This window comes from Myodes glareolus, chromosome 7, assembly GCF_982192425.1.
Source record: "Myodes glareolus chromosome 7, mMyoGla1.1, whole genome shotgun sequence".
NCBI lineage: Eukaryota > Metazoa > Chordata > Mammalia > Rodentia > Cricetidae > Myodes > Myodes glareolus.
Window position 1 is genome coordinate 83,386,784 of NC_142032.1, and position 22,336 is coordinate 83,409,119.

The 22,336-nt window shown below is 45.9% G+C and overlaps 1 protein-coding gene, 1 non-coding gene and 2 pseudogenes across 5 annotated transcripts in view; 1 reads left to right on the top strand and 3 right to left on the bottom strand.

Moving 5' to 3' along the window:
- Nucleotides 1-71: 71 nt before the first annotated feature.
- Trnal-aag (transfer RNA leucine (anticodon AAG)) lies at nucleotides 72-153 on the bottom strand. The gene has a single exon. It is a non-coding gene; the product is annotated as a tRNA-Leu (tRNA).
- A 466-nt stretch (nucleotides 154-619) lies between these two features.
- LOC148121482 (small ribosomal subunit protein uS5 pseudogene) lies at nucleotides 620-1,537 on the top strand (annotated as a pseudogene).
- A 6,106-nt stretch (nucleotides 1,538-7,643) lies between these two features.
- On the bottom strand, nucleotides 7,644-8,955 carry LOC148121483 (1-acyl-sn-glycerol-3-phosphate acyltransferase beta-like; annotated as a pseudogene).
- Nucleotides 8,956-17,571: 8,616 nt separating this feature from the next.
- The window catches only part of Eef2k (eukaryotic elongation factor 2 kinase), a 58,529-nt gene continuing 53,764 nt past the window's right edge, over nucleotides 17,572-22,336 (bottom strand). For all 4 annotated transcript variants that reach the window (XM_048460180.3, XM_087908501.1, XM_087908500.1 and 1 more), the window contains exon 18: nucleotides 17,572-18,723. In XM_048460180.3, the coding sequence (XP_048316137.3) occupies nucleotides 18,614-18,723 (110 nt within the window). In that variant the 3' untranslated portion in view covers nucleotides 17,572-18,613. The remainder of the gene's footprint in view (nucleotides 18,724-22,336) is intronic.

A 22,336-nucleotide genomic window follows, 5' to 3' on the forward strand; every position in this document is an offset into this window, starting at 1 on the left:
CCGTCTGCAGGGGTCGCCGCTGCGGCCGCAAAAAAGGAGCCAAGATCGAAGGCAAAAAGGAACACTGATCCTGGCAGCGGTGGGATTCGAACCCACGCCCCCGAAGAGACTGGAGCCTTAATCCAGCGCCTTAGACCGCTCGGCCACGCTACCCAGCTGTCAGTGTAGCTTTCTAAGAAGCTACTTAATGCACTTACACATGTATATCGTCCTTTTTTTTTTTTTTTGAATTTTTGTTTGGATTTTTTAGAAGTTGGATTTGTGTTTTTTCTACTCCTAACAGAGATCGTCTTAAACAATATTGTTAAAAGACCAGCTATTGAAAGAAAATTATTTAAATCCAAGCTTGTTCCGAATAAGTTTTAAAGCAACAAACAGTTTAATTTGCGTTCAGAGTCAAGGGTTAACGCGTTCGATTAAGCCTCTCTGGCACCCACATAACCCGAATTAGGTGACTGATCCTAGAAGTAGCTCTCACCCGAGCTCCGAGAGCCGAAACATGACCCCAGGTCTGCCCAGGTATAGCTGAAAAGTCACATGCTTAAATTTTTAATGCACAACTCCTATAAAAACTTTGCAGATTAAAAAAAATAAAATAGCTTCTTCTTCTTCTGGAAGACACCAATGGCGGATGACGCCGGTGCAGCAGGAGGGCCCGGGGGCCCCGGGGGCCCAGGATTAGGAGGCCGTGGCGGCTTCCGCGGAGGATTCGGTAGCGGTCTGAGGGGCCGCGGCCGTGGTCGAGGCCGTGGCCGTGGCCGAGGCCGCGGGGCTCGCGGAGGTAAAGCTGAAGACAAGGAGTGGATTCCCGTCACCAAGCTGGGCTGCCTGGTTAAGGACATGAAGATCAAGTCCCTGGAGGAGATCTACCTGTTCTCCCTGCCCATTAAGGAGTCCGAGATCATTGACTTTTTCCTGGGAGCATCCCTAAAGGATGAGGTTCTGAAGATCATGCCCGTGCAGAAGCAGACTAGGGCAGGCCAGCGGACCAGGTTCAAGGCTTTCGTCGCTATTGGGGACTACAATGGTCACGTAGGTCTCGGTGTTAAATGCTCCAAGGAGGTAGCCACTGCCATCCGAGGGGCCATCATCTTGGCCAAGCTTTCCATTGTCCCTGTGCGGAGAGGCTACTGGGGGAACAAGATTGGCAAGCCCCACACTGTGCCTTGCAAAGTGACAGGCCGTTGTGGTTCTGTGCTGGTGCGTCTCATTCCTGCCCCCAGAGGCACTGGCATAGTCTCCGCTCCTGTGCCCAAGAAGCTACTGATGATGGCTGGCATTGATGACTGCTACACATCAGCCAGGGGCTGCACTGCCACCCTGGGCAACTTTGCCAAGGCCACCTTTGATGCCATCTCTAAGACCTACAGCTACCTGACCCCCGACCTCTGGAAAGAGACTGTGTTCACCAAGTCTCCTTATCAGGAATTCACTGACCACCTAGTGAAAACCCACACCAGAGTCTCTGTTCAGAGGACCCAGGCTCCAGCTGTGGCCACCACATAAGGGTTTTTATACAAGAAAAATAAAAGTGAATCAAGTCTGTTAAAAAAATAAATAAATAAAAAAAAATAAAATAATAAAATAAAATCTTTGTAATATTTTAAATAGTATTCTTTAACCTTTGACTCGCTCTAGTTTCCTCGTAACCACCATTATCGGCTGATTATACATCCTTTCAGATCTTTTGCTGTCAATTTCTATGGATGTTTATCTCCATGAAAAACAGTTTCGTTCATATTGTGTACGGGTTGGTAGATAAATATTTATTAACATGCTAACGTATACACAGCTGGCTAGCTTTTCCACCAGACTTTTTATTTTTTCTTTTGCTTTTACCAGACTTTGTTTCTTACATATCTGTGCACGTTAATGTATACATACAGACTTTTACATTTATTTTATTTGTTTATGGGGGGCGGCATATCGCGGAGGTCAGAGGGCAATTTTCTGGAGTCTATTCTCTCTTTCCACCATGTGGGGGCAGCTTAGATTGTCAACCTTGGAGGCAAGTATCTTTACCCATTGAAACATCTCACCAGCCCCAGATACTTTAAAAGACTGAAAAAAAGCACCGTGAAAAAGACCCATATTTCCATCATCTAGAATTAAACTCATTTCTGCATACACATTTGCACACACATACACATGTATTTGTTGTTTTGAGTCAAGACTCATTGGGCCCAGGCTGGTTTTGAACTTGCTATATTGTTAAAGATGTGTTTGAACTTCTGATTCTACACTGGTCCCAATCTGCACCTGACTAATTACTGTTAATATGGCGTTTTGCTTCCAATTATTTTCTCATGTATATAATTTTCATTAAAAGTTAAATAAGTAAGGACTCTTAGATGCCTCAGCGGGTAGGGGTGCTTGTCACTAAGTCTGAGAACCTGAGTTCAATCCCTGGGACCCATAAGGTGGTAGAAGAAGAAAATAATCCCACAAATTGTCCTTTGACACACATACCCATACAATAAATAAATGAATAAACTTAAGTTAATATAATTCAATATACTTTTTGTTTGTTTTTCAAGAGGGTTTCTCTGTGTAATAGTCCTGTCTGTCCTGGAACTCACTCTGTAGCAGGCTGTCTTTGAACTCACAAAGATCCACCTGCCTCTGCCTACCAAGTGTAACACTATATCTTAAAAAATGGGCTGAGCATAATGGTGCACATCCGTGGCCCCAGTACTCAGGAGGCAAATGCAGGAATATTCTCAGCTTTAAGGGCCAGCCTGGTCTACACTGTGACAGAGCATGTTTCAGGACAGCCTGGACTACATAGAGATACTCTGTCTCAAAACAAAAATGATTAAAATATTTAAAAAATATACTGGACTATGAGAAGTTAAAAACACTACAATTTAGAAGGTCCTCTTAGTCAGGTGTGGTGGTGCACACCTTTAATCCTAGCAGTTGGGAGGCAGAGGCAGCTGGATCTGGATCTCTGTGAGTTCGAGGCCAACCTGATCTACGAATCAAATTCCAGGACAGCCAGGTCTGTTACACCGCGTGTTTATATTATAACTAATATAAATTTGATATGTATCTTTCCAATAACGTCTCAAGTTCTTACATATGTAAATCCATGAGCAATATACAGAATGCTCTTCTGTGTTCTCAAAGGATACCAACACCATGCCTTTTCCACCCCATTACTGTGTTTTTGAGATCTATTATACTGACTCATCCCACACTATAAATAAGCAATATTTGTTTTTAAGTTTTCTGGGCAGTATTGTGGGAACTATCTCTGTACATAGCTTCTAGTCTATGCATGGACATTCCTCCATGTTTTCTCCCAGAACTAAAATTGTTGAATCATATATACATTTTCTTTTCTTGGCTGAAGGCAAGTGAAGGAGTTGAAATAGGGTCTTTCTAAGTTGTAGGGCCCGGGTCTGCCCTTGTTCCTGAGGTTCATCTTGAGGACAGTTTCTGGTCAGTCAGCTAAAACATTCTGTTTGTTCTTGTGCTCCCTCTGCCCCACCTGGTGATTAGGTGTAGGGCATTGTTTCATCTTTGGTATGGTAATTTCCCGCCTGCCTGTGGGGAAATCCTTGTGCAGCAGCGAGGTATTTAAGGGTTTCCCCAAAGTTGAATAAACGGCATTCGGCTGATCTCGAATTTCAAATGACCCAGGTCTCTTTGTGTGTTCTTTCAATCTCCAGGCCCTTGTCCGACACACGGACGGTACAGTGGCGCATGGCGAACTATACCAAGGGGGTAACACAGAATTGGGTGTTACACTAAGTAACTCTGACTGTCCTGGAACTCACTCTGCACAACACCCAACAGGTTATTAATTCTTACTAAGTCAGTTTTGGGGAAAAAACAAAGCCATCCATTTGGTTTTTCACATTCGTTACCGTGAAAGTCTGAAATCTTCCCCACATCCCTTGTGCCTTTCCTTCTTCTACAGCACGTGTCTTTTCCTCTTCTATTTCCCTTCTCCTTTCCCCAGCACGATACAATGAACCCAGACATTGCTTAGTCTGAGTCACCGGAGTAATCCTTCCGTAGCTCCACTCGGTTTTCTACACATGCCCCTAGAAAGCCACACAGACCTCATTTGAAGTCGGCACAATCCTAATATTTGGGCATTTTAAGTTTTCTTTCCCTAAATCCTCTTTAGATTCTTGAGGTTTTGTTTTATTTTGTTTCCTTTCTATCCTTCCGCCTCTAACAGCTGGTACAAAGATTTCATGGTTCTGGGAGAGTTTGTTGCTTTTAAAAATAAAGCAGCTATCTATTGAGGAAATGGGTCAAGCATGCAGAAGTGCGGGGCTGAGTGGAGACTTAGCCGCCAGCTGCTCAGGACATGTCATTGCCTGGAAAGACTGCTTGTGAGCTACATACCTGGCTTTCAGACTGGAAATGTGTCCCTAGAGCAGGAGACCTGCAGGAATCTGAGTCCAGGTCTGCTCTTAAAGGCATTAGTAAGACCTCAGAAATTGTCCTTGGTGGCACATTTGTGCTAAACATCCTACAAACCCCTCCCCAGCCCCAGGCTCCCAGTCCCTCAACTGGTTAATGTGGTTTATGGGAGACATAAGATTCAGAATTCAAGTTGCACAAACTGTACTTTCTCATAAGAATATGAATTAAGACATGAGTAATTCTGAGTTGAGTTGGAATTAGTCTCTGAAACTAGAAAGGAGATTTGGGGGGGTGGCTATATGGTGCTGGAGAATTGTCTGTATTCTGTCAATCATATATTTTAATAAAACGCTGATTGGCCAGGCAGGAAGTATAGGTGGGTCAACCAGACAGGAAGTAGAGGCGGGGCAATGAGAATAGGATAAGGCTAGAGAGGAGAAAACTCCCTCAGCCACTCCTGCACAGACCACCGAAGAGGCAACATGTAAGCTGTCACACTGAGAAAGGTACTGAGCCCATGTGGGTAACGTAGATAAGGATAATGGGGTAATATATGTTATAAGAGTTAACAAGAAGCCTGACCTAATGGGCCAATCAGTTCATAACCTTATGGAGTCCTGTGTGTAATTTCTCTTTGGGAGTTGCCGGCTGTTGGGGTACCGGGCGGGACGGAAACCCCAACAAGTCGGCCCTCATGCTACAGCTATATACTGGGACAGGACTGCAGGAACCAAGAAAGCCAGCACACATGAACAGAGAACACTGGCTGCGGTGGCCCACTGGGGACGGTGGCCCACTGGGGACGGTGGCACACACCTTTAGTCCTAGCACTCAGAAGGAAGAGGCAGGCAGATCTCTGAGTTCCAAGACATCTTGGTCTACAGAGCAAGTTTCAGGACAGCCAGGGAAACAGTGAAATAGAGAAACAGTGTCTTGAAAAACAATAAAGAAATTAATTAAATTAGATTTTAAGAGGGCAAGAACAAAGAGCAGCACCCTAGAGAAATCCTGACAGTTTTCCTGCTCCTACCCCCAGTCTTCTTGGAGACAGACCTCTATCAACACAGTTCCCTCTTCTGCCAAGTTAGGCATACCCAGTAGCTGTCAATTATACCCCAATAATCCGTCTAACCAAGGGAAGCTGGAAATATTCCTGCCAAGGCTCTCTGGAGTAAGTCAGGTCTGTATTTACCAGCACACACTGAGCAAGAATTAGGAAGGGTATGGAATGGCCCCTCTGAAGTCAGAGAGTGTTTCCTTACAGTCCTGCAGTCCATTACACAGACTCCTGCGACAATCAAACGCAAAACCAACAGGCAGGAGCAGCAGGATTCACACCAGTACCTTGGACCGCACAGGGTGGACAGAGTTGCAGTGACCTTCAATAAAGCGCTCTGTCCAGCCTCGTCTAACAATGACTAATCATGTTCTTGTCCTACATAATGTCTCTACCCAGTCAGAGGTGAGAAAAGTGGTTGTCCAGCTTACACAGGGCACTTTGCCTGGGAGGCACCTGCAATAGTCCCTCTTCTTGTGGCTGGGCTAGAATACATGGCATAATCAACTTAAAGAGGAATTTATTTTGATTCACAGTTTGAGTCTGATTCACAGTCCATCAAGGCTGGAACAGGCTGGGGGCAGGAGTGTGAGCCACCCACATCCCAGGGGCCAAGAGATGAATGCTGGCACGCAGCTCACTTTCTCCTTGTTATTCAGCCCAGGACCCCAGCCCATGGGATGGTGCTGCCCACAGTTAGGATGAATATTCCCGCCTCAGTTTACCAACTCTTAGAAGAACAATCCGAAGTATAATTTCACCAAAGCTCACACTGGGAATCAGGGAGTTCACTAGGCATAATTTACAGAGCAAGGGTGAGGGATTGCTCTGAAGACCTTTGGTAAGTCTGAGGCTGCCACGGCAGAAAGTCTTCACCCCAAAGATGGCTTTTCCCACAACTGCCTCCTCCCCTAACCTCCCCCAGTCTGTAAGCTCTAGCACCTCCCCAGACCCCAAGACCACATGCAATTAGGACAGAATTGCATACAAATGCTGGGATGAGAGACTGGAATCTCAGGCGTGGGTTCAAGACCTTCTCCACCTGCTCCATCTTCCGGGGGAAGGGACGTCAATCAGAAGTCCCTCTTGGAAGCAAGTACAGCTGATCTGATGATGACTTGCTTTGCTTGGAGGCCCTAGCTCTACAATCCCTATCTAGGAACTCGCTCACGGACAAGCCCCAGAGGTTGGTCTCCTCGGTCGTTATCAATGAACTGTTCTCCCAGGAGGCCCTCACTTGCAGCAAAACTGTAATAGAATTTTGATGTATGTAATAAAGCATACCTGCAAAGTTTACCGCTTCTCTCTAATCTTTGGGGCCCTTCCCCTTCCGAGATCTGTCCTTTTCCCTTCCTGGCATCCATTCCATTTCCAGTTCACAGACTGAATACCCTTTATCCACTTGGAACTAAGTGTTTTAGGTTTTGGATTTTGGAATATTTGCATATACATATATCCTGAACACAAGACTCAACATGGACAATGTTTATATATATTCTCTATTATCATTATTAGTATTAGTGTTCTCGTGCCGCCCAAGCTGGCCTTGAACTCCACATGTAGCTAAGAATGACCTTTGATCCTCCTGTCTCCACTACACCTGTTTTCTTTTGTGGGGGGTGGTGGAGACAGGGTCTCTCTAATAGCCCTGGCTGTTCTGGGACTCTTTACATAGACCAGGCTGTTCTTGAACTCACGGATCTCCCTGCATCTGCCTCCAAGTGCTGGGATTAAAGACGTGTCATTTTGCCCACCTGGGTTTGTTTGTTGCTGGAGATCAAACTATGGGCTTGATTTATGCTATGCAAATGCTCCATTAACTGAGCTAAGTTTTGCTTTTTTTGTTTTTGGAAGAATAGACAGTGTTCTTATTCTTAACCTCTGAGCCATTTATCCAGCCCTTAAATTTTATAATCTCTCTCTCTCTCTCTCTCTCTCTCTCTCTCTCTCTATCTCTATCTCTATCTCTCGTCCTGGCCTGGCATTCACTATGTAGACTAGGCTAGTTTCGAACTCACAGAGACCTACTTGCCTTTGCCTTTTGAGTGCTGGGATTTGGGATGGCCTACACCTGTGTTCATGGGTACTCATATTTAGCTTCAGATTAAACAAACTTTTGCCATACACTTCAAAGGGTGTGGCCTCTGTTCATCCTTCAGCCTCTGATTCCCACCTGCCTTCCCCCAGCTCCCCTACCCCTGTGGCCTGGGCTACTGGGCTGGCACAACCCCAGGCTCCTTAATGGCAGAGTTCTGAGGTATCTGGGAAATTTGTAGAAAGGTGTCCCTCATGGACTGGTAGCAAGCATCCACAAGCGTGGTGACATCAGCTTCTGGAAACCCGCTGGTAGGGACAGCATCCAGACCTTGTACCCTGATTGTTCCTGAGGTGACGAGTTTTGCCTTGACATTGTAGGAGGAAGAAAAGGGTGAGTACACGCCGGGGATGATGCGCACCTGGGCCTGGATGGCCAAGTGCAAGGCACTGTTGGACTCTAGTGTCCAAACCGAGGAGTCGCCCCCAGAGACCATCTCATATACCACAGCTGATGCAAAAGCATGAGGATTTTATTAATTCTGTCATGATAGGGCCCCTCAGCATTCGGGAAGCCGAGAGACCTCAAATAGCTGGTACAGTCTGTTTTTAAAGGAGGAGGCCCCATAGAAACAAGAGGGGTTGTTCCTTGACCATTATGATTGGCTTATTCGAAAAGGGCTAATACCAATAATTGGCTGGAGAGCTATTGTCAGATCAGATGAGGTAAGAGGTCATTTTGACCCCGTTTCCCAGGGAACTGAGTCAAAACATACATGGATGGGTAATTGTTCAGGAACTGAGTAGGTGCATGTGTAGCTGTTAGGTCCTTGGTTCCCAGGGGAGGAGGGGAAGCACTGAGGCACAGAGGCTGAGAGGGTTTGGAATTGTCAGAAATGGCTTCAAGAATTGTCTTAAAGTCTTACAGCACCTTTTTAAAAGTGTTACCGGTCCCCATTGTCACTGTGTGTACCCTCTGGGTAGATCCACACTTTGAGATTGTCCTTGACCGTGAGGTCACCCAGGTCGACCACCAGGATCGTGGCAGTTTTGGCACGTTGGCGGTTGATAAAGTAGACACCCCAGTGGTACTTAAAGATTAGACCCCGTGAACAGCAGCTTACGCTTGGCGATCTGCACACAGCGCTTAGGGAGTATCTCCATGAGGCCCATCATGTCCAGGGTATTCTGGTGACTAGAAATGATGGCGCATGGCCCATCCACCTCCTGCTTCTTCTGGCCTCTGACCGCAAAGTGAAGGCCATACACGTACTTGAAGGACCGCACGAACCAGCTGATGTTGCTCGTGTTATCCCCATACTGTGGCACAGCAGGCAGACGATCGAGGCCGCGACAGAGAAGGACAGGCAGACCACACAGCAGAGGCTGATCTTGGCATAGAACCTGGCGGTGCGGCTCAGCTGCCCAAGCAGCAGCAGCAGCAGCAGCAGCGCCGCTGACAGCCATGGTCATAGCTCCATAATATTCGCACCCTAGCCCCGATTGCGCTGCCATCTGCCCTAAAAAACACTTTTTTAAAAGATGTATTTTATATATATGAGTGTTTTACAAGCATGTGCATCACCCGTGTGCCTGGTACCCAAAAGGCCTTGAATTCTGTGGAATTAGAGTTATAGATGGTTGTGAGCCATCACATGAGTGCTGGGTATTGAATCTGGGTTCTCTGCAAAACCAACAGATGCTCTTGGCTGAGGAGCCCACTGTCCAGAATTTCAGTGTGACTTTCACATGTTGGTCGTTAGCTATCTGCTCAGGTTGAAAATGGGGCTTTCACCAGTTGGTGGTGGCACACGCCCTTAATCTCAGCACTCGGGAGGCAGAGGCAGGCGGATCTCTGTGAGTTCGCGGCCAGCCTGGTCTACAAGAGCTAGTTCCGGGACAGGCTCCAAAGCTACAGAGAAACCCTGTCTCGGAAAACAAAACAAAAACAAAGAGAGAGATTGCGAATGGGGTTCTAAATTGTCTGGGGAGTTCTGAGTGTGGGAGGGTTGTGGCTGTGGCCTTCCTTAGGGGTCAGGACCTTCGTTAATTTTAATTAGTCAGATACTCTCAGAGGTTCCTACAGTTGCTTTCTACCATTAAGTTGGAAGTTACACAAGGCCTAGCATGCAGAAAAGGCTGATAGAGCATTTTTTATATTAACTCTGGAAATTTCTATTAATTTCTGTCTTAGGTTTTTATTGCTGTGAAGAGACACCATGACCACAGCAACTCTTATAAAGAAAACTTGTAACTGAGGGTCGAGGGGGACTTGTTTACAGTTCAGGGGTTCAGTCCATTATGATCATGACAGGGAACACGGCAGTGTGCAGACAGACATGGTGCTGGAGCTGAGAGCGCTACCTCTAGACTCAAAAGCAACAAGAAGTCAACTGTTGCATGGGGAGAAGCTTGAGAAAAATACTTCAAAGCCTGTCCTGCACAGTAACACACTTCCAACAGAAGGTGGCTCAGATTAAAGGTGTGCCCTCTAAGAAACCGCCACACTGATTTCCACAGTGGCTGTACAAGTTTGCATTCCCACCAACAATGGATGAGAGTTCCCCTCTCTCCACATCCTCTCCAGCATAAGCTATCATTGGTGTTTTTGACTTTAGCTAATCTGACCGGTGTAAAATGGTATCTCATAGTTGTTTTGATTTGCATTTCCCTGATCGCTAAGGATGTTGAGCATGACCTCAAGTGTCTTTTGGCCATTCGGAGTTCTTCTGTTGAGAATTCTCTGTTCAGATCAGCACCCCATTTTTTAATTGGGTTAATTAGAGTTTTATTGTCTAGTTTCTTGAGTTCTTTGTATATTTTGGAGATCAGACCTTTATCTGATAAGGGGTTCGTGAAGATCTTCTCCCAGTCAGAAGGTAGCCTTTTTGTCTTACTGACGGTGTCCTTTGCTTTACAGAAGCTTCTCAGTTTCAGGAGGTCCCATTTATTCATTGATTCTCTTATTGTCTGTGCTACTGGGGTTCTACCTAGGAAGTGGTCTCCTGTGCCTATGTCTTGTAGACTACTTCCCACTTTCTCTTCTATCTGGTTCAAAGTGGTCAGATTAATGTTGAGATCTTTAATCCATTTGGACTTGATTTTTGTGCATGGTGATAGATATGGATCTACTTTCATTCTTCTACAGGTTGACATCCAGTTATGCCAGCACCATTTATTAAAGATGCTTTCCTTCTTCCATTGCATACCTTTAGCCCCCTTGCCGAAAATCAAGTGTTCTGGGAGTCAACCTCCCTCAAGACCCAGCAATTCCACTCTTGGGAATATACCCAAGAGATGCCCTATCATACTACAAAAGCATTTGTTCAACTATGTTCATAGCAGCACTATCTGTAATAGCCAGAACCTGGAAACAACCTAGGTGCCCCTCAATAGAAGAATGGTTAAAGAAGGTGTGGAACATATATACACTAGAGTTTTACTCAGCGGTAAAAAACAATGACATCTTGAATTTTGCATGCAAATGGATGGACATAGAAAACGCTTTACTGAGTGAGGTAAGCCAAACCCAAAAAGAGGAATATGGTATGTATTCACTCATAAGTGAATTCTAGCCATAATTAAAGGTCTTTGAGCCTATTATTCGAGATCCTAGAGAAGCTAAATAAGAAGGTGAACCTGAAGAAAATCATGTACTTATCCTCCTGGAGATTGGAAATAGACAAAAGTCCCAGGTAACCTCGGGTGCATGGGGGGGTGGGTGGGAGGGTTGTTGGAAGGGGAGAGGGTTGGAGAGAAGGGAGTAGGGGAGGAATGGGGAAAACTCGGGGGACTGAGATGGGGGGAGGGAGGAAGGATGGATATGGGATCAGGGAAGAATATATCTCAACTAGGGGAGTCATTTTAGGGTTTACAAGAGACTTGATTATAAATGGGGTCCCAGGTCCAAGGAGAGATCCCCAGATTGTTCTCTGGACAGAGGAGAGGGTGCCTGAACCAGCCTTGGCCTATAACCATACTGATGAAGATTTTGCCTATCACCATAGATCCTTCATCTGACGATGGATGGCGATACAGTCGGAGACCCACATTGGAGCACTGGACTGAGTCCCCCATGGTCCAAATGAGGAGCAGAAGGAGGAAGAACATGAAAAAAAACTCAGGAGCGCGAGGGGTGCGATCACCCACTGATACAAGGGGACTGATCTAATGAGAGTTCACCAAGGCCAGTTGGACTGGGACTGAATGAGCATGTGATCCAACCAGATTTTCTGAATGTGGCCGGATTCTCTGAATGTGGCTGGCCCGGAGCCTTCCTGAAAAGCCATTGACAATGACACTGGGACTTGTTTCCTCTGCATATACTGGATTTTTGGGATCCAGTCTGTTTGGATACTCACCTTCCTGGACCTGGAGGGAGGGGGGAGGAACTTGAACTTCCCACAGGGCTGGAAGCCCTGACTGCTCTTAGGGATACAGAGGGAGGAGGAGGGGGAGGGGGGGAGTGGGAGAGTGTTGGGAGGAGGGGCGGAAATGGAAACTTTCATAATTTAATAAACTTTGGGGGAAAAAAAAAGGTGTGCCCTCTAGAGTCAAAATCTGGATTAAAGGCATGTATCACCCAGCCTCCTCTATCAGGACCACACTTCACCAAAAGGCCACACCCCGAATAATGCCACTCCCTATGATCTTATGGGTGCCAAATACATTCCAACAGCCACAATTCCCCACAGTGAAGGACTTCACTCTGCTGTCCTTGTATCCCAGGAGGATACTGAGGACACTGGTCCCCAACACAACGGCTACAGGCAAACAGGTTTGATTGATGATGATTTGATGATTCAGTGTTCATTCCACTGATCCACTGCTTTAAAGTCATTTTTAAAAGGGCTTTTGTGACACTCTGTGTGGTTGAGATTGGCTTTAAACTCAGAATCCTCTTGCCCCAGCTTCTCAAGTGCTGGGGTTACATACATGAACCACCCTATCCAGCCTGTGGATTTGGGATCCAGCCTCCTTGGGTCTGCCGACTTGGCGGCAACCCATACATTTTTCCAGTCTCCAGACTCTTGCGGTTGACTCCTTTGTCACTGTCCTAATGAGTTTATCCCAAAAACATACAATAAAACATTTAAAAGCCCCCTATCATTGTAGATGAAGAGTCAGGATGACTTAAATATACCAAATATACCTGATCAATCTACTGCCATGCAGTGTTAGGATAAAGTTCCAAAATACTGTTTTTTGAGACATGGTTTCTCTGTATAACAACCCTGATTATCTTGAAACTTGCTTTGTAGATCAGGGTGGCCTTGAACTCACAGGGATATACCTGCCTCTGCTTCCCAAGTGCTGGGGTTAAAGGCGTGTGCCTCCCAGCTAACGTTCAATTTTTTTAAAACCCAAACACTATGATCTCGAGTCCAAATACTTACACCAGACACTTCTAAAGCCCTACATAAAGGAGCACCCAATTCATGCAGTCTTCTCAGAAGCTGAGGACAACTCTGAGGGGCAATGATCATTGTTTGACGGATGGGCAAATCAAAAGCATTCATAGATTTTATCTAAAACAGATAGTGTATGGGCCAGATCCGGAAGGCTTGCTTTATTAGAACTTATTACAAATGTTAAAAATCAGGATCGATCGCATTTTTTCCCATGTGAAAAACCAGCATGGAGCCACATTGGGCCCACATTCCAGGTGATGCAGCTCATGTTGAAGGTGGAGAAGCTCTGCCCTTCCACCAGTAAGCCTGTGGCTTGCTTCAGCCTCCGTGTGGCTAATTTATTTATTTATTTTTATTATTGATATTTATTGAGCTCTACATTTTTCTCTGCTCCCCTCTCTGCTTCTCCCCTCCCCTCTTCAATCCTCCCCCAAGGTCTCCATGCTCCCAATTTACTCAGGAGATCTTGTCTTTTTATACTTTCTACTTCCCATGTAGATTAGATATATGTATGTCTCCCTTAGTATCCGCATTGTTGTCTAAGTTCTCTGGGATTGTGGTTTGTAGGCTGGCTTTCTTTGCTTTATGTTTAAAAACTACCTATGAGTGAGTACATGTGATAATTGTCTTTCTGTGTCTGGGTTACCTCACTCAAAATGATGTTTTCTAGCTCCATCCATTTTCCTGAAAAATTCAAGCTGCCATCATTTTTTTCTGCTGTGTAGTATTCCATTGTGTAAATGTACCACATTTTCCTCATCCATTCTTTGGTCAAGAAGTATTAGGTTGTTTCCAGGTTCTGGCTATGACAAACAAAGCTGCTATGACTATAGTTGAGCACATGTCCATGTGGCACGATTGAGAATCCTTTGGATATATACCCAAAAGTGGTATTACCGGGTCTTGAGGAAGGTTGTTTCTTTTTTTTTAATTTTTTTTTATTTTTATGATTTATTTATCTTTTTTTAATTTTATGTGCATTGGTGTGAAGGTGTCAGATCCCCTGGAACCAGATTTTCAGACAGTTGTGAGCTGCCATGTGGGTGCTGGGAATTGAACCCGGGTACTCTGGAAGAGCAGTCAGTGCTCTCAACCGCCGAGCCATTTCTCCAGCCCGGAAGGTTGTTTCTTAATTTTCTGAGAAATTGCGTGTGGCTAATTTTTGATTTGTATGTTTCCATGGGGAGGGATAATTTGAGAGTGAGTGTGAAGGACCCCAACTCGTCTCCCCCCACAGTTATGTCGTTCTGCAAAGGTTCATAGATAACTAACTCAGGACCTCCTGGAATGCTGAGCAAATAACGGGCTCCATTAAAGGCCTCCGCTGAACAAAGATACCTGAGGTTAGAGCAAGGACAGCCTTATCGGGCTGCAAAACAGGGAATTTATGAACTGGCCATAGAAACAAAGAAAGAGAAGATTGCGAGGCCTGAGTCACGTAGAAAGCAGGGCTCGGGGCTGTGCAAATCAGACATCTAGTCGCCAGCCAAGCTAGGAAGGCAGGAAGAGATAAGAAAAACAGGTAGGACAACCCCCTCTTTGGTATCCAGGTGGGTCTGGACAACCCCCTCCTTGGTATTTAGGTAAAAGGTCAGGAATGTGCCACTCAGCTTAGCCTTATTTAAATTGACCAATGAAATGAAAGTTTTTCTGCTTCTGTACCCGCGCTTTTGCTCCCCTATAAGAACCCCTCATCCCCAACCTGCAGGGCGCAAGATCTTCGAGAGACTTGTCGCCCAGGTACCTGTGTATCCACCAATAAACCTCCTGCTGTTTGCATCCGGCTGCGTGTTTTCGACTGATCTTTGGGCACGGGGCCTCTCCTGAGGGAAGACGCCCTGAGGGAGTCTTTCAAGTGTGAATTTGAGAGAGTAGAGAAAAAAAAAACTGGGAGAGGCAAGCTGGAACCTGGAGTATACCCAAACTGTACCTGTGGCTCCAGCCAGCTGCCTTGTGACGGGCAGAGGTGAAATGTAAGAGGTGGTTTGCAGGGAATGGCACGGTCTCCTCGCTTCCCTTTCCCATTCATCTCAAGCTGCATACACTTGTGTAAACATCTGCGAATATTCAAATCACTTAGTGATTCAAAGGTGCTGGGATGTGGGACAGCAAGGATTGGAGAAATAGCTCAGTGGGTGAGCTGGTCCAGAGGGCAGGGAGCGGGATCATTCTGAAGCACTGAAGCCTGAGAAGGTTCTTTCTTACATCCATAAATCCTGCATTGTGTATGACTTGCAGTGCTGGGGCCCAAACCCAAGACCTCGACTCCATGATATCTGCATACTCACCCCAACCCTGTTTCATTTAAGTCTGTCACCTATAGCAAGGTTGAATGGACCGTCACATCACAGTTAAATGCTTTTATTCCCAGGACCCTCTGGAAAACAGCAGCCCTCCGGGCCCTAGCTCCAGCTGAGCACCTAGCTAGCAGTGCCACTGGAATCTTCTGAAGCCCTTGCTCCTGTCTTTGAGATGAAGGTACCACATGATCAGTTAATCCACTTCGTGCACCGAAAGACAGAACTGACTACAAGTGCCGGGCACTGGTGTTAACTCTCCCTGAGCTGGACTCAGCACACGGGGAGAGAGAAGATACCCTCACCAGCTTTTGAAGACATAGACTGGGCTTGGGAGGAGAAATAACCATTTCTGCAAGCTGTTTCATATTTTATCTTTTTTTTTTTTTTTTGGTTTTTCGAGACAGGGTTTCTCTGTAGCTTTGGAGCCTGTCCTGGAACTAGTTCTTGCAGACCAGGCTGGCCTCAGACTCACAGAGATCTGTCCGCCTCTGCCTCACAAGTGCTGGGATTAAAGGCGTGCACCACCACCTTATTTTTTTAAAAATCTCATTCTGTAACCCAGGCTGGACTGGAAATCATCACGTAGCCCAAGCTGGCATGAGACTCACAGTGACCCTTTCCACCTCAGCCTCCTGAGCTGTGCTATGATTACAGCTTTGAGCCATCTTGGTTTTTGTTTTTTTTTTAACCGATTTATTTTTATTTTATGTGCATTGGTATTTGCATGTTTGTGTGAGAGTGTTGGATCCCCTAGAACTGGAGTCACAGACAGCTGTGAACTGTCATGTGGGTGCTGGGAATTGAACCCCAGTTCTCTGGAAGAGCAGCCAGTGCCCGTTACTGCTGAGCCATCTTTCCAGGCCTTTTTTTTTTTTTTTAAAGAGACAGAGTCTTAGTACATAGTTCAGTTCAGGCTGGCTCAAACTCATAATACTTTGGCCTCAATCTCCAAGTGCAGGTATTACACACCAGGCTCTTACAGCTCGCTTTTTATTTGCAAGGCCTTAGAGCATTTGCTCAGCTGTGCTCCAGGCTAGCTCAGCCTTCTGGAGAAAAAGAGACAACTTCCTGGCATTAAGGCCATGTGGGTGGAGCAACTGCAGGCCTGAGAGTGTAAGTGATCCAGACAGGGACCAATCAATGGGTAGAGGATGTGAGTTTGAAATCTCAGAATTAGGAAGGGTAAGACAGACAGATACCTGGAGTTCACTGGTCAGCCAGCATAGCCTATTTGGCGAGTTCTAGGCCAGCGAGAGGCCCCATCTCAAAAGCAAAAGGTGGCTAGCACCTGAGGAACAACTCTGAGGTTGTCTGCTGACAACGCACACACTCCAGACTTAAAGGACAGTTACCTCGAGAGACTGTCACAATAAACTGCTTCTGCTAGCTAACAAATGCACTAATTTAAAACATCTGCAGGACAGTGCAAGCCAGAGACTGTTCTGGTATTGACAAGAAACTGACAAGCACCAGCCTCTCAGAGAAAACCAGCTGTGATGTTGTCAAATGCAAACCCCAGGGCTTCACAACCTGCGGTGAAAAGGAGCTGTCGAGGATAATTCTTGCTTTTCCACTTCTTTTACACTTTTATCGATGTGTGCGTGCACGCGTGCATGTGTTTGTGGGCTCACCCGTGCCACACCACACAGGCGAAGGGCAGAGGGTAACTTGCAGGAGTTGGGTCCAGGGGCTGGCCTTCGGTTATTAGGCTAGGCTGGGCAGGAACCTTTACCCACTGAGTCATCCGAGCACCACACCAACACCAGCTCTATTTTAGCTTTTTGTTTTGTTTTGTTTTTGTTTTTGTTTTTTTGTTTTGGGTCAAGGTCTCACTATAGAGCCCAGGCTAACCTCAAACCTGGGTCACCTGTGCCGCTACCACTTGGATGCTGGAACTACAGATAATGCACCATCAGTCTGAGTGCACAGGGTTAAATTGGTTCTGCTTATCCCTCAAAGTACCTATACTCTAGACTTTAGAAACTAGTGCTTCTACAAGTTCCTCACTGGGCAGGCTCAAGAGGAAAATCCTAAAAAGGCCTGGGTTGTTGTTATTGTTTTTGTTGTGCCCCTCCCCCAGCCCCTGCCACCCTGCCTGTTTCTCTGTGTAGCCCTGGCTGTCCTGAACTTGCTCTGTAGAGCAGATGGAACTTCAGAGATCCACTTGCCTCTGCCACCTCCCACTCCTAAGTGCTGGGATTAAAGGTAAGCGCCACCACCACCTGGTTTAAAAGGCCTGTTTTAAGGATAGGTGAGAATGACTTGTATGTTGCACTCTGCTTTTCTGTTCTTTAAAGCAAAGATAGAGGGCGCTCTAACATCTATGGTAGACCACAGCAGGCCGTTCCCTTGGCGATTTGAAACACCAACAGAAATCACAGGCACATTAAATCAGAACTCTTTTTAAAGAAAAAGCTCATTAAGTCACAACCTGGCACTGGGGAAACACCCAGAGCTAATGAGTGTTTACACTCTTGCCTTGTTCTCAAACATCTTAGACATTTCCTAAAGGGCTGCAGCTGAAAGTCACTTGCTGCAGATGACCAGAAAACTCCAGCTTCAAGCAGAAAATGCCAAGGACAGTAGGCTGAGAGCAGAGTTTATAAAATGTCACCACATCAAGAAATGACCGTGGGATCTGCACAAGGATGCTTCAGTCCCATTGTGGATGTGGCCATGGGGGCGCAGAGGCACTTCTGTTCGGAGGAAAAGCTGCCCAGCTCCTAAGCCAAGGTCTTCCTGGGAAAGCTCTGAGGTTCATCTGCTTCCGCATCCACCAATGCACAACTCAGAGGTAGCAAATATGTGTGTTCAAAAAACAAACCTATTTTGTAAAGTCTACAGTAGGAAGTATGCTTTTTAAAAATGGAATTTGGCTGGACATCAAGAAATCAAGTGCGCAGTGGAAGGACATCAAATGAAAAACCTTATAATCTCCCTAGGGTGCAAAGGAACCTGGGATTGAGTGATCTCTCACCTGCTGAAAAAAAATCCATACACCTCTCAAAACTTAAAGACAGATATCCATGGGGAGTTAACAGAAAGCTCTCCATGCGGATTCCTGGAGACACTGAGGTGAGTCCAGACTGCACAGGCTCAGCCCTGATACTGTCTGTTCATTCCGACAGAAAGACATGCTCTTATATCTCATGACAAAAAAAATGGGGGAAAAAAAAGAAAAAACGGAACCTCAAAAAAATAAGGTGATTCATTAGGCTGCATAGTCAACTCCCACTCCCTCAAAATATCACCCCAAAAGGGCAGTTATAGTGTCTCTGCCAGGTGCAAAGACTGTGTCAAGAGTCAAATACAAAAGTGAATTTATAGCATAGTTAAAACTGCTTTTCCCCTTCCAAAAGAAATCGGCCCATTCTCCCCATCCCCAGCCCTTTTGCTTGGGACCAGCCGGCAGTGATCTTTTGGGACAGTTATTCCTCCATCTGGGCCCAGGCCTCTTCTGCCTTTTCATAGTACTGATTGGCTAGCCGGCCCTTCATGGCTTCCATCGCGGCTTCGGCTGCTTGGGTGTACAAGTCTCCTGAAAGACAGCAAAGTGGGCACAAAGAGGTGAGCCATTTGTCTTCATCAAGCAAGCAAATTTCATCTCACCCAAAAGAGCATCTGAGGTTTCTACAGCAACCTGGCCAGTCAGAGTACTCTTCGATTCTCTGGTATTGCTGTGGAACTCGAGAGCCTGCATGCCAGGCAACAGGTCTACCGCTGAGCCACACCCCCAACCTGAAGTCCAAGGCAATCAGTCTATATGGCAGCTCAAAACTGATAAGTAGTATCTAAATTGGGGGCTAGAGAGATGGCTCAGCAGTTAAGAGTGCTCGTTTCTTGGGTTAGAGAGATGGCTCAGAGGTTAAGAGCACTGGCTGCTCTTCCATAGGTTTTGAGGTCAATTCCCAGCAACCACATGGTGGCTCAAAACCATCTGTAATGAGATCTGGAGCCCTCTTCTGGTATGCAGTCATACATGTACATAGAACACTATACACATAATAAATTACTCTTTAAAAAAAGAAAAAGTGCTCCTCTTCAAGAAGATCCTAGCTCAGTTCCCAGTAGCCACACTGGGCAGCTCACAACTGCCTGTAACTCCTTCTGGGGATCCAACACCCTGTTCTGGTCACAGGTATATATACACACACAGCATACATTCACACATATACACACATAAAAAACAGTAACATTTTTAAAGTTTTAAGAAATCTTTCATGTCCATCATATTATACTTGAAAAATGCAGTATATTATTCAATAATAAAAGAAACAAAGAAGCTCAGTGTGTAAAGACACTGATGACGTAAGTTCCACCCCTAGGAGTGACGGGTGGAATGAGAGAACCAATCCCCAAAGGTTGTCCTCTAATCTCCACATGCACGCATACATAGATGATGAGAATATTTTCTTTTAGCTGGGCGCAGGGGCGTGCATCTTTAATCCCAGTGAAGGACCCCAACTAGTTTTAACCATAGTTATACTGTTTTGCAAAGGATTCACAGTAACAAGCTCAGCTCAGGGCCTCCGGAATGCTGAGCAAATAACAGGCTCAGGACCTCCAGAATGCTGAGCAAATAACAGGCTCAGGGCCTCCGGAATGCTGAGCAAAGATACCTGAGGACAGCCTTATCTGGCTGCAAGACAGGGATTTATGAACTGGTCATAGAAACAAAGAGAGGATTGCGAGGCCTGAGTCACGTATAAAGCGGGGCTCTCACGAGTCAGGGGCTGTGCAATCAGACATCTGGTCGCCAGCCAGGAAAGGAGGGGGCAGGATAGGAGGAACAGTAAACCACTGAGTAGGTCCCCTCATTGTTATTTAGGTTAAAAATTTACCACCCTGCATCTTGCTTCTGTAAACCTCGCTTTTTGCTCTCCTATAAGAATCCCTCACCCCCAACCTGCAGCGCGCAAGTCCTCTGAGAGACTTGGTTGCCCCGGGTACCCGTGTATCCCCAATAAACCTCTTGCTATTTGCATCCGGCTGTGTGTTTTCGACTGATCTTTGGGCATGGGGTCTCCCCCGAGGGAAGACGCCCATGGGAGTCTTTCACCAGCACTCGGGAGGCAGAGGCAGGCGGATCTCTGTGAGTTCGAGGCCAGCCTGGTCTACAGAGTGAGTTTCAGGACAGCAAGGGCTACATAGTGATATCCTGTCTTGAAAAAAAAATTTGTTTTTCTTTTATAAGGTAAGATAGTGATGTCTGCAGTCACGGTACAAGCTGAGATGTGTTTGTAACCAGCTGAATTATACAAGACCTCGTCTCAAAACAGAGGGAGGATGAAAGGCTGTAAATTCTACCCCAACTAAAGGAAGCCAGACAGAAAAGGCCACATATTGTGAGATTCTACTTGTAAACTGAGTCCAGAACAGGACATTTTATTTATTTATCTATTTATTTTGATTTTTTGAGACGGTTTCTCTGTAGCTTTGGAGGCTGTCCTGGAACTAGCTCTTGTAGATGAGGTTGGCCTCGAACTCATAAAGATCCGCCCGCCTCTGCCTCCCAAGTGCTGGGATTAAAGGTGTGTGCCACCATGGCCGGGCTGAACAGGTCAATTCTTAAAGACAGTAGATTAGCAATTATTGGGAAGGGATGGGAGGCTGGAAGTGATGGCTAACTAGCATAGGATTTCTTTTCAAGTGTGCAAAGGTTTAAAGCTAGGCAATAGTGAAGGAAGATGAAATGCTATTAAAATTTCAGCTCAATTTTTTTCAAATTGCAAAACCTGCCCATAAATTCTAATATATAATTGTCCCTCATGGGAGGTTGGTTCCAGGATCCATCAATGAGTCCCCTGGGTGAGTGTGTCATATTTGCATATGGCCTATGCATCTCCTCCCTTTTGCTTTAATCATCTCTAGATCACTCGAGATATCACGTATGGTGCCCTGCTGTACCATTCAATGCATGCTGTGGTTTGGATGTGGAATGCCCTCAGAGGCTCACATGTTTGAACTCTTGGTCCTCAGCTGGTGATGCTACTTGGGAAAGGCATAGAACTTTGAGAAGGCAAAGCCTTACAAGAGGAAGTACTATCAGCTTTTAAGTTTTATAGCTTGCCCCACTTCCTGTTTTCCCTCTCTGCTTCCTGTGTGTGTGGTAGTTTGAATAAATGGCCCCCAGAGGCCCATAGGGAGTAGCACTATGAGGTGTGGCCTTGCTGGAGGAAGTGTGTATCACTGGCTTTGACGTCTCAAATGCTCCGACCAGGCTCAGTGTAGCATTCTCTTCCTGCAGCCTTCAGATTCAGGTGTAGAACTCTCAGCTATCTCTCCAGCACCATCTCTGCCTGCAGGCTGCCATGTTTCCTGCCATCAACAACGGACTAAACCTCTGAAACAGACAGCCAGCCCCAATTAAATGTTTTCCTTTGTAATATTTGCAGCGGTCATGGTGTCTCTTCACAGCAGTAGAAACCCTGACCAAGACATTGTGTGGGGGGTGAAATCTGGTTCTCTTCCTTCCTGACTGCTATGTCAGGCTCTGGCTCTCGATGCCAAGCTTTCCCACCATAACAGACTCTAAGCCCAAATCCCTTCTGGACAAGTAAACCAAAATCAATTCTTCCTTCTTTAAGTTGTTTTCTGTTGAGGAACTCTTAGCATAGCAACAGAAAAGTAACAAACATGGAGAAGATTACTCAGTGACAGAGGTAAATGTTTCCTTTTTTGAGACAGGGTCTCTGTAGCCCAGACTAGCCTGAAACTTGGAATTTCCTCATCAGCCTCCTCAATGCTGGGGTCACAGGTGTACACTACCACAGCAGCTTTACAGGTGCAATGGTGGAGTCCGGTGAGAGGGCTCAGCAGGTAAAGGCATCTGCTGTCAAACCTGCTGGCCCGAGCTTGCTGGCTGGGTCCCACGTGGTAGAAGAAAGAACCGACTCCCACATATGCAATGGTGTGTGCATGCATTCACAAACGCACAAGATAAATAAAGGTACTAAGCCTTTTTGTCTAAGGATGCAAAATTCATAAATTGGGAGGACTGGCTGTATCCTTATTTGATTCATATATATAAATTTTGATGCTTTCTTCTGTCTCTCTGCCCCCCTTATTTTTTTTTAAGTACTGGGAGGAGGTACATGGGCCAGGGCATAGGTGTGGAAGTCAGGGGGCAACTCTGTGGGGTCAGGTCTTCC